The sequence below is a fragment of the Orycteropus afer genome, unplaced genomic scaffold, assembly GCF_000298275.1.
Source record: "Orycteropus afer afer isolate SDZICR_OR568_19922 unplaced genomic scaffold, OryAfe1.0 scaffold00136, whole genome shotgun sequence".
NCBI lineage: Eukaryota > Metazoa > Chordata > Mammalia > Tubulidentata > Orycteropodidae > Orycteropus > Orycteropus afer.
The window spans coordinates 3670480-3689599 of NW_006921723.1; the positions used below are offsets into that span (position 1 = coordinate 3670480).

The 19120-nt window shown below is 51.9% G+C and overlaps 1 protein-coding gene across 1 annotated transcript in view; it reads right to left on the bottom strand.

Moving 5' to 3' along the window:
• Window positions 1–8511: 8511 nt before the first annotated feature.
• The window catches only part of PBX4 (PBX homeobox 4), a 78420-nt gene continuing 67811 nt past the window's right edge, over window positions 8512–19120 (bottom strand). The window contains exons 4-9 of the mRNA XM_007945389.2: window positions 18113–18357; window positions 17646–17836; window positions 17065–17200; window positions 10306–10462; window positions 9872–9978; window positions 8512–8613 (exon numbers count right to left, since the gene is read on the bottom strand). Coding sequence (XP_007943580.2) covers window positions 8512–8613; window positions 9872–9978; window positions 10306–10462; window positions 17065–17200; window positions 17646–17836; window positions 18113–18357 — 938 coding nt within the window. The remainder of the gene's footprint in view (window positions 8614–9871; window positions 9979–10305; window positions 10463–17064; window positions 17201–17645; window positions 17837–18112; window positions 18358–19120) is intronic.

Here is a 19120-nt window from a genome sequence, read left to right on the forward strand (position 1 = left end):
CCTGCGCCCGCGGCCCCCTCCAGCCTCCCTTGACTCCTCCTTTCCCAGGAAGTCCCTCCTTCCCCTCAGACTCCCTGGTCCCCCAGGTTTCTGCCCAGGCCCCTTCCCCTCCCCTTCTCTCCTGCCCGGAATTCGGAGTTGGAATTCGGAGTTGAGGAAAGAACTGAGGCGCGTCCATGAGCCAGGAAGGCAGGAGGGTGAGATTGGAGTTTGCCTTAACTGCAGACCCCCACCCCAGAGCTGTCTGGAAGTGGCGGCTCCTGGCTAAGCTGTCTCCAATTTCAATGTTGATTCTGACCAAGATTTCAGATATTCTGACCCTGTTGTTCAGAGGAAGGCCTTGGGATTTCCCGTCTGGACAAGAAGTTCCTCCTGCCTGCTGTTGGGCTTGGTGCTGTGTTGGGGCTTTACTGGTGCCCCTGCCCTAAGCTCTGTTCTTGGGGTTATTTATTGAGACAAGCCCTGCAGGGCTGGTTTCGGTGTGAGTGGGGGTCTGGGTCTGGGGTTGGGAGGTACTAGGGCAGGGGGTGCAGTCCTCACACTGTTGGTGCTTGGAGACCCCGGGCCAGGGCAGGTGCTCGGTGCTCAATTAAAATTGCTTCATTTCCAACGTGGTGTCTAGAACTCTGGGGCTGCACCTTCATACACAGAAACACACCCGAGACACACAAACACGTATGTGCAGGTGGTTTGGTGCCCCCACGTGGCAGATGCATGTCCAGGCCACGTGCGTGCAGAGACACGCATGAGCTGCCAAGCGCAGGCGGTCCTGACCGCTAAATACAGTAGCAACTGCTGCCCTGGCCTCCACTCCCATGAGCAGTGGCTCCAACCTAGCTGCTGCCTAGGGCTAGAGTCAGCAGGGAGGGGCCCTGCCTGGCAGGGGCGTGCTGGGCCGCCTGAACTACCCAGCATGGCCACTGCCACCCCACCCTGGGTCCCACCTGCTGAGCCTGGCCACACTTGGGCCACGTGTGACCACTCTGGCACCCAAAGTCTGGAGACAGCAGGACCACAACACTGTTTACCGCTCTGTGCCCCAGAGGGTGGCAGAGAGACTAGTTCCAGAAGGAACAGGCTAAGGGCCTGAGTCCTAGAGCAGTGCTGCTGGCCCCATTGAGCACTCAATGGGACTTCTGGGGCCGGGAGGGGAGGCTTGTGGGGCCACCAGGGAGGTGGGAGGGGTTTCTAGGGGAGTGAGGGGTCCGTGCCGGGCATGACCTGCCCAGCTTCCAACACGCCCATGCACCAAACCCTCACCAACTGCTCACCTGTCTAACCCCCACCTGCCCTTTGTCCATTCAGAGCTGTTTGCACCAGCACCAGGGTTCCCAAAATGTCTTGTCACTCCTGTGAGGTCAGCACTTAGACCACATTCCATGCCCTGCATCTGGCCAGACCCACCCCGACTTGGGCCTTGACACACCTAAGCCCTCCCCAGAACCCCCCAACACACACTTTGCTCAGGCCACTCCCCACCATGGGAACACCATTCCTTCTGCCCTGTGGGTGACTCAGGGACCTGGGGTGGGGGGAGGAGCTGGCAGGTAGAAGGATACCAAGTTGGTTTCTAAAGGTGGGCCCCAGGACCCTTCTAGAGTCAAGCTTTGGGGAGTCCCTGGCACCCCAGATGCATCCTGATGAGGCTGTGACAATTACAGAGGAGCTGAGCACTTAACTAGAACTTGCCATGCATCTCCCAACAGCCTGAGAGACTCCGAGGGGGAAGCCCCCTACCTGTAGCGACAAGGACTGGGCCTGTCTGCCCCCAGAACTCAGCTCAGGACTGCCTGGCGGGTCCTGCTGAGCAGCAGAGTGGGGGTGGGGTCCAGGCTGGCAGGGGTTCCCAAGCCGAGGGTGATGAGGTGTCAGGCTCCACGGCCAAATACCTTTCATTGAGAAAGTGTTGGCACTGTGGCTGCTGCCAGGCGAGAGCAGCCAGGTTTGGGGAGGGTAGTAGGCCTGGCCCTGGTCTCCCTTCCCTAACGGTGGGTCCTGGTGGGTGGGCTCCTTCCTGAGTCCCCTGCCCCCTTTGCCATAGCTGGGCCAGGAGTGAGACAGGCCCCCCAAAAGAAGTAGGCCTAGGAGGGCTTTCAGGCAGACGTGCAGCCCAAGCCAGTCTTGGCACAGGGCCCAGAGTTGCCAACCTGACCCCTTCCCCGGCGCCTGCTGGTGACTCTCCAAGAGGGCAGTGTTTGGCCCCAATATCCAGATGAGGAAACTGAGGCTGCAAGAGAAGGGAGCCATCACCCTGAGCCAAGAGCCTCCAGCCTGTTCGCCTCTCATCTGCTCTGTTCCCCATCCCAGCCAGGACCCACCCCCTCCTGGAACAAGGGCCTGTCCGCCTCCTGGTAAATCCATTCCCTCCTAACCCAACTGGGGCTGCCAGCCCTCACCCCCTCGGTGCGGGGAGGAATTGGGGGTGTATAGCACCCCCTAGAGACCCTGGCTCCAGCCGACCTGGGGTTAGACCAGGGCACAGGAGGCCTCTCCCCCGCCCACGGTATTTTAGACTTTTCGTAATTTTAGAACCAGGGGTTCTTAAAATTCCTAGCACCACAAGGGAAGAAAAATCTTGGAACTGTAAAATGTTTAGAACAAGAGTCTTAAAACCGCAGAATCCAGGAAGAAGACGATAAAATCAAGCACACAGTGAGCGCTGACTAGATATGAGTCCGACCCCACTGCCTTGTTCACTCTAAGGGTGTTTATATCTGTCGAGACTCCAGGATATGCTTTTAGGAGGAATCCCCTGACCGTTTCATTTCAACTGAAGTGACTTGCCCAGATTCACATGGCAAATGGGGGATGTGCAGGGTCAGAGAGAAGGTTTTCTGAAGTCAGGGATATAGGCTCCAGGTCTTGAAGGATGTATAGGAGTTTGCTGGGTGGGCAAGGCATGAAGGAGTTTCAGCAGCAGGAAAGGCTTAAGAGAGCACGAAGAACAGTAGCAGAGAGACACACAGTGTGGTGAGCAGGTCCATGAATGCTGAGTGAGAAGGCCGAGTTCTCTTTGGAGGGCAATAGTGAGCCACAGAGGTACTGGAGTGGGGGAGGGTTACACAACTTCTGGTAATAAAGACCCCCCTGGAGCTGTGTGGGGTTCTGCCTGTTGGGAAGGGTTTCTCTTCTGGAACTGGGGTCTGCCCCTTCCTTCCTGGCAGCCCCTGTGGGTCCAAATCCTGTGGGCTAGCCTTTGCTCCCCATGCACCTCCGGTGCTGGTTGAACAGCCCTGGCTCCTCCATCGGGGCCTCGTGGACCTGGCGTGGCCACCCACCACTTCCCCAGCCCTGTCTGTCTCTCTCATCATCCCTCTGGGTTGGGTATGACCCAGTTTCAGACCCCCAAACCTGGAGCCGGCCTGGCGGGGAGACCTGGCTTCGAATGGGATGGGGGGGAATGTGAGCTTTAATAGTGGAAACAAAGGCAGGGGGCCAGCAGCCGAAGAGCAGTCCAGGTGAGAGTGGTCAGGCTGCTGCTTGACCCCTCCTAGGGCAGGAACTAGGGGGCTGGGGGAGCTGAGCAGACCCCTGGAGGAAAAGAGGCCATTACAGCCTATTTCTCAAGGGAGGAGACTGGAGGAGGCTCTGACCCCAGACACTGAGGAGAAGCAGGCACTGCCCCACCCTGGCCACACAGACCCAGACCTGCCCTGTGCTCCTGGTCACACCCCATCCTCATGTCTCCACAGTCACCACTCTGCTCTGCCTTCACCCCGTTGCCCCGGGGAGCACAAAGCATGCATGCTGGACGGAGCGCTCACCACAGGGTCACGTGGCAGTGTGTTCGCTCCCTGCGTTCTAGACACACGGGGCACACAATCGACTTGCAGATGCTGGGTGGTCCAAGTCAGGTGCCGCCATTCACTCCTCCAGACACACTCTGCTGCTGCCACAGTTAGATGCACACAGCACCTCCCACCCTCCTGGGGCCCCAAGATGGGATGGCGTTTGGGGAACACAGACGGGCTCAGGGTCCCAGCTGCTTTTCCAGGGAAGTCCTGAATGGCTTCCTGCTGATGCGGCCTGGGGCCAGCCCACGTAGTGCTGCCAAACCTCAGGTATGTCCTCGAAGGTTTTCTGGCAGGGCTGCTCAAGGGGGGCACCTGGCAGTCAGCTCTGCTCTGGGCCCCCAACGGAGCTGGAGCTTTAATGGCGGACTCCAGGGCATGGCGCCAGCGTGGGAGAGGCAGAAGCCGGCTGCTCACATCCCAGCTCTTCCTGGAGGAGGGTTGGGAGAGGAAGGTGTCCTAGTCTGATGGCGGCCCCCTTGTAAAGGGCCTGGCTCAGCTCACGACCCCAGCCTGGAAAAGACCCTGTGTCTCAGATGGTCTAGGGGAACTGGCCGGGCTGCCCAGTCTGGGGTCCAGCGCAGGGACACATATACACACGCATACACACAGATGGGCACCCATGTGACATCAACACGCAGACCTATGTATACAGACATGATTGATTAGGCATAAACCCGACTCCATGCCTGATTCTCACGTGGCCCCAGCCCAAGAGTGGAGGAAGAGCTGGGCATAGGCATCCCAGCCTCAGGGTTAGGATCAGTCCAGTGGGAGAGCTAGGGGCTTCAAAAACCCAGAGGAAGACCCAAGGAAGGCTTTCTGGAGGAGAGGGCATTTGAGATAGGCTTTGAAGGGTGAATAGGAGTTTGCCAAGCCAGCATCAGGCCTCCAGTGGTCTCAGGTACCAGTTCTAGAGTTTACCTTTTACCCATGAGGATTCTGAAGAGGGAAGAAACAGTCAGACAAGCCCCATTCACTGCTTCCTCTTACGGCCCCAGCCTCAGCTCTCATGGTATGTTCAGTCAGAGGCAAGAGGCAGAGCCAGGTCCAGCCAAGGGAGATAGAAGAGACCCGAGGCTGATGAAGTATCTGCCGCGTTGGCTTGGATCCTGCCAAGAATCCCTTATGGCAGGTTTTGTTATTACTCCATTTTATAGCTGGGGAAACTGAGGTTGAAAGGGAAGAACCGATCCAGGGACCCACAGGGAGACAGGGTTTTCTGCCCACAACCCTAACCTCTGACCCACAATTGTGGCTGCTGACAGGTCCTAAGTTGACCCTAAAGTCTGAAGACCAGACTATATGACTCAAATAAGTCAGCTTGGCCAAGAGCCATGTCTTGTGCATGTGGGGTCCATGCCAGGGAGTGAGACCCCTCCTTCTGGGACATCCTAGATCCCCCTGGGTCTTTTCGGCAAGGTCATCCCCCTTTCCTGGATATTTGGCTACTAAGTAGGTTTAATGGGGAACTTACAGGCAGACAGATGTCCAATTAGGGACCTGAGGGTAGGTACTTCACCAGGCCTTCTGGGAGGCCTAGGCCCCTGGCCTGGGCCCCTGCCTGCCCGCCGTCTGGCCCATCTGAACACAAACGCTTGGAAATTGCCGACCCAGTGGAATTTGGGTTGCGGTCAGGCCGTGGCTGAAGGAGCCACTGGAAAAACGCACAACTCACGGGGCCAGGCCCAGCTTACGTTTCACCAGGAGGGAGTGGCTCGCCTGGCGCCCAGAGCTGAGGAATGTCCTTTCTCTAGCCCTTTGGAACCTGTTGTCCAAGGTATCTGGCTGCCAGGTGGTACCACCCTCAATCCCCTGCCATCAGGCCTCCTGGTGTGTCTTTGCAGAATTGGGCCTCTCTGCTTGGGCCCCTGGCCCAGCTGCTGTTGGACTCGTCTGATTACATGCCCTGATGACAGGAAACTCACTCCCTTACAGCCATCATACCCAGCCTGTAAATGGGCTGATTTCCTACAGGAAGCTCTGGCTACCTTGGCCACCTGGAGGAGAGGTTAGTGCGGCCTGACTACACCCCTAGGGGTCCAGCTTCCTCCTAGGTCTCTCCCCTGGATGTCCCCCAGATTCTCTGGGTTCTGCATGTCCCAAATGCACCCAAGTGTATCTCCCTAAAACATGTTCCTTGTCGCATGGCTCTGTCTCAGCACCGTCTGTCTGTCCATCTCGAGCCACAGGCTGGGCAGGTGGCTGTACATCTCTTGAGGATGTGCCAAACAAAGCACTTCCCTCATATCTCCTCACTGCCCCCTCCTGGAGAGGCTGGTCCATTATTGCCTCACTTTACATGCAGGGAAGCTGACCCTCAGGGTTTGCTTGGCATCCCGGGATCACAGGAACAGACTCTGGAGAAGACCCACCTCCACTTAGTTTGTGGGATGGGGCGGCCCCTGGTGGCTAAAAGGGGAGCTGCCGCTTGTTTCCTCACTGACCTGTCGATCTCCTGTCCTGCCCATTCAGAGCCTTCTCCTGCTCACTCACCCTCCAATGCTCCTGGTGGCCCCCTCAGCAGGGGCAGGGGTGCTGGGGCGCTGGATGAACCCGTCACCACCCTCCCACTGCCGAGTCAATTCTGACTCATAGTGACCCTATAGAGCAGAGTAGAACTGCCCCATGGAATTTCCAGGCTGTAAATCTTGACAGAAGTGGACTGCCTCATCTTTCTCCTGTGGAGTGGCTGGTGGGTTCAAATTGTTGGTCTTCTGGTTAGCAACTGAAGGCTTTAACTATTCTGTCGCCAGAGCTCCTTCCTGTGTCACCATGGAGACCCCTAAACACAAAACGTGACCTCTTGGGTCAGGCCCAGGCCCTATCCCAGTCCATCTTTTAACCTTATAGCCTTAGTTTCCCCACCTGAGGGTTGCACCAATGAAGGGCGCCACCTCTTTGGGTCATGGTGAACGAAAGGCTGGTATGAAGCCAGCACCCAATAGTTATGATTGCTACCAGAATGCTCCTTAGAAGCCAGAATGGCCAGACTTCGTGTCATGTACTTTGGTCATGTTGTCAGAAGGGATCAGTCCCTGGAGAAGGATATCACGGTTGATTAAGTAGAGGGTCAGTGTACAAGGGGAAGACCCTCAACGAGATGCACTGACACAGTCCTGCAATGATGGGCTCAAATATAACAAGGATTGTGAGGCTGGTGCACCACTGGGCAGTGTTTGTTCTGTCGGACAGGGTCGCTATGAATCAGAGTGACTTGACGGCACCTAACAACCACCACCACTTTCAGTAATAAGTAGGGGAGGGGCGGAACCAGCTCCCCTTCCTCACTATTGCCTTTCCTTGAGGGACATGGCCTGCCATTGGTTTGGGGAGGGGTTTAACCACCCCTACGAAGGCACCCAGACCAGGGCCTTAATTTCCCATCAGGGTTTGGTGGACCTCCAAATGTTCTTCAGGGTTCTGCTGGGGGCCTTTCACTTGGGGATGGAGGAGACAGAAAGAAGGTCTCATTTTAATAATCCTTTTAAGACCAAACTATTTTCTTTGAATTTTTCTTGAAACCATGTATTTTCAGTAATGGGAGGCATTTTGAATGAAACAAAAAAACTTGTTAGAGGTAATATGGATTCTGATACAATTAATGGGACATTCAATGGCACATAACAACAACAACAACAACATATATCCCAAAGGGTCTCTGGTGCTGGGATTGGTGGGATGAGGCTAGTTTCTTCAGAATCATATAGTTATACAGGCCCCCATCAGATAGTGGCATGCATTAAAAGTGGGATAGGGGCTCCCTACTAAATCCCAGAGGCAGAAAAAGTAGGTGGGCACTGTATGTCTCATGAGTCACAAAAGGTTAAGGCTCAAGTAGGGGAGAAGGAACTAGGTGAGGGAACAGGAGGGACTAAGATGAGGGACACTGGAGCTGGCTGAAGGGCCTCATGGATGACATGTGACTACTCACAGGGCACAGAAAGGGCATGGGAGTTTATTGTCTGCTAAAACTCCAACTGGAGATGGTAGGACTTGTATAAACATTAAAACAAACAAACAAAAAAGCAAGACCAGCCTCAGTAAAATCCTGAGCTCCTGGCAGCGGGTTTTGTCAGAAGACTGTGAAAAGGGTAACTTCAATTGGTGCCTGGTGTGTTTGATGCCCTGAGAATGAACAGACGCAACCCAGCTGCTGTGCTAAGCAGCTCTGGTAGTAAAAACACATCAAAATCAAAGTCAGTCAAAAAGCTTAATGGGAAAAGTGGGACAAGTCCTAAAGGAAACAATTCATAGTCTTACCATAAAGTTATTTTAAAAAAACAAACCAAATTGGGAAAGGAGCAATACCTCAGCCCACTTCACACAGGCTGTCACGAAAAGGATAGATGGGGATGAGGACGCGACAAGGCTGGCACTGTGGGCTGAGGTGGAGTGGGTGGCCACCACTGGCTGGCCTGGGATCTGAGGTAATCAGCTGCATGAAGAGTGGGGACAGTGCCAGGACCATGATGGACACTCTTCTGCTGTCCCCAAGACTTAACTGGATGCGTCTGAGTGAACACTTCCCAGATCTCCAGCAGGTGATGTGATGAGCAGTGGGGGAGGGCCCCCCCACCAACTGCCCCTGGTCTGGAAAGAAACAACAGCAGCATGAGGGGTGGTACAGCTGTGGTGACCACAGACCTGGCAGCCCTCATTCCCATGTCCAGGCAGGACCTCTAAGAGGGAAAGGGACAAAGGCATCACAGTCCTGGCCTCACGCCCCAGCCTGCCACTCGGCCCCTTGTGACACAGACAGTGATGTGGAGGCCAAGTGCCACCCCACAGCAGGCATCACACTTGCCCTCTGGATGGTCATCTGAAGCCAGGATGGCAGGTTCAGAGGCTGTGTCCCAGGAGGGAGGTGACAAGTGGGTGAGGAGAGGGGCTGGCTCTGTGCAGGTGCCCACTCATGGGACTGGGAAGGGGTGGCTGGAGATGTGGACATTCTTGGGTACCCCAGAACTAGGCTGTGGTTCTGGCCAGGGTAGGACAGAGCTGTGAGCAAGGAGGGACAAGGCCTCACAGGGCCAGGGCAGGGCAGGACACAAGGGGACGAGTCAGCACTGGGGGCCTGGCACTGCCAGCTCATGGCAGGGGTGGCTGGACTCTGGCCTCACTATTTGGGAAGGTCTGGACCCACTGCAGAAGGCTCACGTGGGCCTTGTCAGCCTGGTTGGGGCTTCACTCACAAAGCTGCTCTCACACACATTTGCACCACTCTCCCCACTGCTCTTTACGGCCTACAGGGTTGCTATGGCAGTAGGACAGACAGAGGTGGAAAGCATGGCCCTGAGTCAGGCTCAGCGAGTAAGATCAGTTGGAGTCGGTCTAGCAGTACCAGTGAGCAGTTCTGAGGCCCCCAGGGACCCAGGCAGGCCTCACACCCCTCAGACCTGTGGTGAGCATGTCACATCTGTGGCTGCACATTGTCTTCAGGAAATTGCACACAGGGCACAATCAGGCCCCCCAATTGACATCTGAATCCCATTCCTAACCTTCCCTGCAGTGAGGGCCAGGCCCCTATGGGCTTCGTGGGCAACTTGGGAGCCCCAGGGGCCATGGGGGTACGTGCTGCACAGCCCAGCATTTTAGACAAAGTCCCAGAAGGGCACACTCACCATTATGTGAGACTTTGTCCTGGCCATGCTGGGCGCCCAAGGCTTCTTGTTGGCACCATGGCATGGTCAACACAAGCGGCCCTCCTAACTGCCCAGACACAGGGCTGGGTAAGAAAGGCCTTGGGACTCAGAAACGGCAGGCAGACCCTCATCCAGGCAGTCAGTGCTGAAATGAGGCTCGTCCTGTCAGCCCTCCCATGCTGCCTGTCAGAAAGGGCTCCTAGCTCAGCAATGGTGGAGGGTAGGCATCTCTGGCAGGAGACTCTGTTTGGCAGGTTGGGGTGGGAGGGGACAGGTCTTACAGAGGTGGGGTCTCTTTGTTCAGCCCTTAGATCCCCCCAGAACTGCACATTGGAGGCAGTCATCACATCACAGACTGCCCAGGACCTGCACACTGCCCACCGCCGGACCCTCGCAAAGGAGATGAGGTGGTTGGGGACTGTGATTTTGATCTACCTGTGATTGTGAGCCGGGTTCCACCTTGGGGGAATAGTTGGAGGCCAATGCCTGTGGGCTCACGAAGGCATCCCCAGGACTGGTCAGTGAGAAGAGGCTGGGGGAACCTGGAACAGTGAAGGCATTAGGAGAGGCATTACCATGTCCCAGATACAACCTGCCCTACCTTGGCTGGGAAGACTCAGTAAGACAGCTCTGACACGGGCAGTCTGGCTAGTCTGGAGATGGGCAGGGTCAGGTCACGTGTCACCTCCCGCTGCCCCACAGGTCCCACTCTTCCTCAGCATTGACGTTCCTGTCCCCACAGGGTACACACAGCACATGTGCTGAGTGGGATGCATCTTCATCCAATATGGACAGAGGCTTGTGCAGGAAACACAGCTGGGGGTGGGGGTGGGGGCTGTGCCAGCGGGGTGGGGGTGGTCCTCACTCACCAGAGCTGGGTGTCAAGGGGCAACTGGCTTGGTGCCCTGGGATCCCAACTTTGGTGCCATCCACTGTTGTTTTAGACCCATAATTGCTAGCCTCTTCTTGAAATTTCCCCATGTTCTTTTTGTACCGGATTCTTTTGTTGCCAAACCAGTTGGAGACCTGTGGGCACACATGGAAATCCCTGTGAAAGCTGAGCTGACAAGGCGATGGTGGAGGTGGACACACCGTGGACTCCCGTCTAAGTGCCCATTATTCTCAATAGCTGAGGGGCACGTTCTTAGCAACAACCCTCAGCCCTGGCTGGGTCCAGGACATGTCCTAGTGGGTCACTGAGGACACCCTGGGGCTGGTGTGTTCTATAGGACAGAGACAAACTGTGTTGCCTCAGAGATCAGGTGCTGCTGGAACCTGGAATGGGAAAAGGGTTAGAAGGAAACATGGATGTCTGTGATATGCGAGGATAAATGGCCATCCACTCCCTACAGGGGGCAGACAACCAGTGACATTCTGTATCTGCTCTCAGGAACCCCCTTTGGGAATCCAACCTAAGGAAATAATGTGGTTGAGGCCAATGCCTATCACGTGATAACAAGGATGAGTGCTGGCGAGTGGACGAAATGTGGCAGCACTGAGCTAAGGACCTCACAAGTGACCTCACCTGATCCTCAGGACCACCCAGAAAGAGTCGTGTCCATTCACATTCTACAAGAAAACCGAGCTCAAGGGGAAGGAGCTGGCCCAGGACCAAAACAGCTTCTGAAGCCAGGGGGCTCCAAACCTGCGTTCAGGTGTCTCCAGGGCAGGCTCCTCGCCCTCGGCATCAGTGACATTGCCAGATCCTTCTCTGTGGTGGGGCCGTCCTCTGCACCGCTGGGTGTTGAGCAGCATCTCTGGCCTCCACCCACTTGATGCCAGTAGCACTACCCAAGTTGTGACAAATGCCACAAATGTCTTCAGACATGGCCAGTGTCTCCTGGGGGCAGTGAGGCACCCTCAACTGGAAACACCTCAATATCTCAATGAAACACATGCCCAAGTTTCATGAAAACAGTTCAGTTATGGTGGCGGAGTTTTGGATCCACCTTTTCTCTTGAAAATTTTAAAAATATTTTAACCACAAAAAGAAGTCACCTGTACGTATGCTCCCTATTCCTAGTGTGTCTTCCCTGCCTGCTCCTGAGTATGAGGTGGCCTTCTTTTACTCAGCCTGAGATAAGCCCTTGGTTCCCACTTACCTACAACGAAAGTTCCAGAACTTCTTTGTGGAATTAAGTTTGTGAAAACTAACAAAGCTAAAATCAGAACAATGGCTGCAAAACATGTTTCCATTTTGAATTCATTCAAAATTTTAGAGGTACAAACTTTCTACTTGGTGAGTTGGGGATGGAGGGTCAACTGGTTAGAGAGTTGTTGGCCATGGCTCATCTCTGTGGATGGTGTGTCCCAGCTCTGCCCCATCTCAGACCTCCTGTGCCCCTGGCTGGAACCCATGAACCACTGGCCCCAGGCAGTCGATATCTGCCCTGGTCCTTCTGGCAAAACCAGATGCAGGTGCCCAGCTGTCCGCCTATAGGCTCCTCCTCAAAATTTTGGTGGGCTTTGCTCTTGACACCCTATCCCCCAATGGTGACATCCCTTCTTCCTTTACCCTCTCCTCAGGTAAAGCTCACAATTTGCACAACATCTACACCCCATATTTTAACCCCTATGATGTCCCAGGAAGTAGCAGCCAGGGCAGATGGCTAGAACAGGTAAGAGGGAGAGCCCCAGGCAGGAAGTGGCAGCCAGCAGATGGCCAGAATGGGTAGGGGGAAGGCCAGGAAGTGAGCGAAGCAGTTTGGAACAACTAAGGGAGAGGAACTTGTCTGTCAGTATGTCATACTGTGGTGGCTTGCATGTTACTGTGAGGCTGGAGGCTGTGCCACCAGTGTTTCAAAAGCCAGCAGGGTTGTCTATGGTGGACAGGTTTCAGCGGAGCTTTCAGACTGAGGCAGACTCAGAAGAAGGAAGAGGCCATCCACTTCTCAAAGAATTGGCCAGTGAAAACCTTATGAATAGCAGTGAAGCACTGTCTGATATATTACTGGACAACTTTATAAATAGCCCTGAAACATTGTCTGATATAGTGTCTGAAGATGAGCCCCTCAGGTTGGAAGGCACTTAAGATACGACTGGGAAAGAGCTGCCTCAACAGAGTAGGGCTGACCTTAATGATGTGGATAAAGTAGAGCTTTCAGGACCTCCATTTGCCGATGTGGCACAACTCAAAACAAGAAGAAACAGCTGCAAACATCCATTAATAACTGGAACATGGACTGTATGAAGTACGAACCTAGGAAAATTGGATGTTGTCAAAAATGAAATGGAACACATAAAGATTGATATCCTGGGCATTAGTGAGCTGAAATGGATCGGTTTGGGCCATTATTAATCACACAACCATATGATCTACTATGCCAGGAATGACAAATTAAAGAGGAATGGCGTGACATTCATCATCATAAAGACTGTTTCAAGATCTATCTTGAAGTACAATGCTGTCAGTGATAGGATAATATCCATATGCTTACAAGGAAGGCCCGTTAATACTACCATCATTCAAATTTACACACCAATCACCAAAGCCAAAGATGAGGAAATTGAAGATTTCTACCAACTTCTGCAGTCTGAACTTGACTGAACATTCAATCAAGATGTGCTGATCATCAATGGTGATTGGAATGCAAAAGTTGGAAACACAGAAGAATCACTGGTGTTGGAAAATTTGGCCTTGGTGACAGAAATGATGCTGGGGATTGCATGATAGAATTTTGCAAGACCAATGATTTATTCATTGTAAATGCCTTTTTTCAACAACACAAATGGCACTATACACATGGACTTTGCCAGCTGGAATACATAGGCATCAGACTGACTATATCTGTGGCAAGAAGCGATGGAGAAGCTCAATATTTTCAGCCAAAACAAGGCCAAGAGTTGATTGTGGAAGAGACCATCACCTGCTCATATGCAAGTTCAACTTGAAGTTGAAGAGAATTAAAACAAGTCCACAAGAGCCAAAATATGACTTTGAATATATCCATATGAGTCAGGGCTGACTCGACAGCAAATAACAACAACAACAACATCCTGAATTTAGAGACTGTCTAAAGAACAGATTTGATGCATTGAACACCAATGACTGAAAACCAGAGGAATTGTGGGATGACATCAAGATCATAATCCATGAAGAAAACAAAAGGTCATTAAAAAGAAAGGAAAGGAAGAAAAGACAAAAGTGGATGCCAGAAGAGACTTGGAAAGTTGCCCTTGAACGAAGTAGCTAAAGCAAATGCAAGAGATGACAAGATGAAAGAGCTGAACAGAAGATTTCAAATGGTAGCTTAAGAAGATAAAGTCAATTATTATAATAAATATACAAAGAGTTGGAAAGCCAAAAGGGAAGAACATGCTCAGCATTTCTCAAGTTGAAAGAACTGAAGAAAAAATTTAAGCCTTGAGTTGCAATTCTGAAAGATTCTATGGGCAATATATTGAATGATACAGGGAACATCAAAAGAAGATGGAGAGAATATACAGTCACTGTACCAAAAAGAATTGGTTGATGTTCATCCATTTCAGGAGGTGACATATGATCAAGAACCAATGGTGTGGAAGGAAGAAGTCAAAGCTGCACTGAAGGAAGTGTTAAAAAAATAAGGCTCCAGGAATTGACGGAATACCTATTGAGATGTTTCAACAAACGGATGCCATGCTGGAGGCACTCACTTGGCTATGCCAAGAGATTTGGAAGACAGCTACCTGGACAACTGACTGGAAGAGATCCATATTTTTACCCATTCCAAAGAAAAGTGATCTCACAGAATGTGGAAATTATTGAACAATATCATTAATATCGCATGCAAGTAAAATCTTACTGAAAATAATTCAAAACCAGTTGCAGCAGTATATTGACAGAGAACTTCCAGAAATGCAAGCTGGATTCACAAGAGGATGTGGAAGGAGAGATATCATTGACTGACGTCAGATGGATCTTGGCTCAAAGCAAAGAATACCAGAAAGATGTTTACTTGTGTTTCATTGACTATGCAAAAGCATTCGATTGTGTGGATTATAACAAATTGTGGATAACACTGAGAAAAATGGGAATTTCAGAACACTTAATTGTACTCATGAGGAACCTGTACATAGACCAGGAGGCTGTCATTTGAACAGAACAAGGAGACACTGAATGGTTTAAAATCAAGAATGGAATGTATCAGGATTGTATCCTTTCACCATATGTATTCAATCTGTATGCTGAGCAAATAATCTGACAAGAATAATCATGAAGAAGAATGTAGCATCAGGATTGGAGGAAGACTCATTAACAACCAGCAATACGCTGATGACACAAATTTGCTTGCTGAAAGTGAGGATGACTTGAGCACTTACTGATGAAGACCAAAGACTACAGTCTGCAGTATGGATTACACCTCAATATAAAGAAAACAAAATTCCTCACAACTGGACCAATAAGCAGCATCATGATAAATGTGTAAAAGATTGAAGTTGTCAAAGACTTCATATTACTTGGTTCTACAATCAACATCAATGGAAGCAGCAGTCAGGATATCAGATGACATACAGCATTGGGCAAATCTGCTGCAAAAGACGTCTTTCAGGTGCTGAAGAGCAAAGGTATCTCCTTGAGGACTAAGGTGCACCTGACACAAGCCATGGTATTTTCAATTGCCTCATATGCATGCAAGAGCTGGACAATGAATAAGGAAGACCAAAGAAAAGTAGATGCTTTTGACTTGTGGTGTTGGCGAAGAATGCTGCAAGTACCGTGGACTGCTAAAAGAACTGACAGATCTGTGCAGCTAGAATGCTCCTTGGAAGTGAGAATGGCCAGACTTCATCTCACCTACTTCGGTCATGTTGTAAGAAGGGACCATTCCCTGGAGAAGGATATCATGCTTGGTAAGGTGGAGGGTCAATGACAAAGGAGAAGGCCCTCAACAAGATGGACTGACATAGTGGCTACAACAATGGGCTCAGGTATAGCAAGGATTGTGGAGCTGGCACAGGACTGGGCAGTGTTTTGTTCTGCTGTACAAAGGGTTGCTATGAGTCAGAGATGACTCAACAGCACCTAACAACAACAACAGGATGTCTGTGGTGGTTCAGTTTGTGTGCCAACTTGGCTGGGCCTGGTTGAGTGGCTGGACAACTGGATGTAGTACTCCCCATGATAAGACTGGTAATCAGCTCCATGGTGAAATCTACTGTGAGCAGCTGAGTAGCTGCCTTTGGGAATGTGGTCTGCTTCCTGTATATAAGCAGAAGCCTTGGGGAATGGTCTCTAGTTTATGGCACGCTTGGACCCTGCATGGAGCCCTGTTGTTATTCAGTAGCCTGCCATGCTCTGCCGACCTTGGGACTTAAGTGGACTTGAATTAATGGCCTGCCGTGTGGTTTGGTAACATCGGGACCATGCCTTTTTACTAGTCGACCTTGGGCTTGTTAGCTTCAGCAGCCAGTAGCTGCCTGAGCAAAGAGATGCCTCTAGCTTCAGTGGGCTGGGAGCAAGAGGCAAAGCTGAAGCCCAAGGCCGAGGGGCTTTCACACAGCCCCCAGAGCCTGGCACTTTGAACTTGAACTTTGAATTCCAAACTGTAAGAGAATAAACTCCTGTTTGTTAAGGCCATCCCATTTGTGGTATATTCTTGTCAGAGCGGCATTAGGTAACCAGAACAAGGTCCCACTACTACTCGTCTGTCAGTTTGTCAGACGGTGGTAGCTTGTGTGTTGTTGTGATCCTGGAAACTATGCCATAGGTATTTCAAATACCAGCAGGGTCACCCATGGTGGACGGGTTTCAGTGGAGCTTCTAGACTAAGACAGAGGATGTGGCAGTCCATTTCTGAAATACTGGCCACTGCAAACCTGATGAAACTGGGCAGTGTTTTGATTTGTAGGGTTGTTCCATTCATAGGGTTACTGTAAGTCAGAACTGACTTGACAGCACCCACCATCACCACCATCACCACCACCACCATCACCACCTACAACAACAACAACAACAACAACAACAGGATGTTCCAAGGGAGCCCTGGTGGTTCAGTGGTTAAGTGCTCAGCTGCTAACAGAAGGGTCAGAGGTTTGAACCCACCAGCTGTTCTGCAGGAGAAAGATATGGCAGTCTGCTTTCGTAAGATTATAGCCTTAGAAACCCTATGGGGCAGATCTACTCTGTCCTTGAGAGCTGCTATGAGTTGAAATGACTTGACGGCAATGGAACCATTCCTGGGGAAAGCTTGACTTGTGGAGAACAATACTCCACATGCATTTCCTCAGGGAGGTTTCACAACCCCCACACACCTCCTCAGGGAATCCTCACGCTCCACACGCATCCCCTCAGGGGCACTCACACTCCACACACACCTCAGGGGGGCTTCATGTTCCACACGCATGACATATACTCTAGGGGTACTTACTCTGCACATACATCATCTGAGGGTATGCCTAGTCATGGCTTCCTGGTCCATGCACTTGCCTCCATTCCTGTATCAGACTGGGGAGGAGGGAGCCCACAGAGCCCAGAGTGCAGTGCCAGGATCTGAGCCCAGCCTGGCTGTCTCTGGGCCTGCACACTCAGTTCCTGCTCCATCTGTCCACACATTTAGTTAATCCCTGGGTGTCCTCATTGGACCTAACCCTCCTCTACTTCCAGGTACAGCTGGCAGGAAGGAGGCATGGCAGGGGAGGACCATCACCTGGGAGACCGTGATGCCGCCCTTCTTGGCCAACTCCTCTTTGGCTTCTTCACTGGGATAAGGGTTGTTCAAATGGGAATAAAAATACTCATTCAGCACTTCCGTGGCCTGCTTGCTGAAATTCCGCCGCTTACGCCTGCAAAGACAGATGGACCAGCCAGTGTTCATATCAACATCCCCCCACCCCTCAGCAGCAAGCAACACTTCAAAACACTGGCCAGAGATGTAGGGGATCATTACACAAAAGAGGATGTGTCAGGTCTACAATTATGTCAGTGGCCAGAGCCCCTGCACAGGCTCACAGGTCCCTGTTGTTGTTGTTATTGTTGTTGTTGTGTGCTGTCAACTTGGCCCCGACTCATAGCGACCTCTCCTTGGGTTTCCGAGGCAGTATCACTACGGAAATAGATTGCCCAATCTTCCTTCCAAGGAGTGGCTGGTGGGTTTGAACCGCCAGTCTTCTGGTTAGCAGTCAAGTGCTTTAGGCACTATGCTACCAGAGGTCCCTGGCGCTATCCAATTCCATTCATCTTCCTGAGAGCTGGCCCTAGAGGAGCCCAGGCGAGGGTGTGGGGCCTGACCTGGCATCAAGGAACCGCGAGCGCAGGGTCATCAGGGCCTCGCATGTGCTCTGCTTCAGCTGCATCTGAATGGCTCTGAACTTGCTATGGATGACGCTGACCATGTGCTCGATCTCATTGGGGGAGACTGGCCGTATCCTGCTCTGTTCCCAGAGGAGATTGGTGACGTGTGTGGTGAACTCATGGCAGGCCTGGGATGGGGGACACAGATAGCCAGCCTGTGATCAACCAGCAGGGTGGCATGGGGCAGCAGCTCCACAGAGCAGCCACCTGCCCGCTCCCTGGTGGCTCACACACAGGCTGGGAAGTAATGAAAAGGGCTCTCAGGAAGACCTGCCATCTTTGTGGCTAGGCCTATGGCGAGGGCTCCCTGCTCTGTGCCGCAAAATAAAGGCGCTGAGTCGTCCCGGTTTGCTTTGACAAATGCGCATTCACATGACAGAAAGTCTTCGGCGCAGAAAGATCACCTGTTCATATTTCTCTAGCTCAGAGTGGTATATCTGTCGGATCTGGGACAGCTTGGCCCTGTAGTCAGAGTGCTCAATGCTATTGTCATTTGGACAGCCACCTGGTGTCGCTGTGCCGGCCACTGCCGGTCCTCTTCTTCCTCTCCTCTCCGGCTTGGAGACGCCCTCAGCCAGCAGCATGTTATTTAGCCTCATGAGCTGAGCATCCGGGGGGTCCTCTTCCTGAATGCCACGAATGCTTAGCACTAGATAAGAGAGATGAATAAATCAGTATTTTTTTTCTGGAGAGAAAATGAAATGCAACAAACACTGGCCCTGGCGTCATGTCTGAACAGTTTCAGGGGCAAAGATTACTTCATTTACTACCAAATTTGGTAACAGACACTGAGTAACCCGCTATCACACTGGTCCAAGTGGCACAGAGTCCAATGGGATGGAGAGGCAAGACTGCAACTTCGGAAGCCATGTGGGCAAAACTCCACTAGTATGTAAGGGTTGGGAAAGAACACTGAACAGGTTATCAGGAAAGTCACAGAAGGAACAGAAAAAGTCACAAAGGGTTGAATAGCATGGGTAGAGCTGTTAGGAGAGCGCCACCAGCCTATATAAAACAGCTGTGAGGGGTGCAAAGTAGACTAGGAAGCTCCACAGTATATGCAGCACAGGACAGGATGTGGCAAGGGTCTGACCCAGGGAGGGTGGTTTTGTGGGTGTCTGTGTTTGGTTTGCTTCTCTGAAAAAAAAAAAAAAAAAACCTCACTAACATTGAGTCCATTCTGACTCATAGCAACCTCCATTGGGTTTCTGAGGTGGTAAATCTTTACAAAAGTAGACTGCCTGGCCTGCCTTATGTGGAGTGGCTTTTCTAGTGATAGTGAAAATGTCTGCCACAGAAGGAGCCAGATGAGGGGACAGGTGGATGATGCAGGTTCCCGAGGAGACAGGGGCTGGGAGGAAGGGAGGAAGGTGATGATAGAGATGTAGTTTGGACTTTCGTGGAAAAACTAA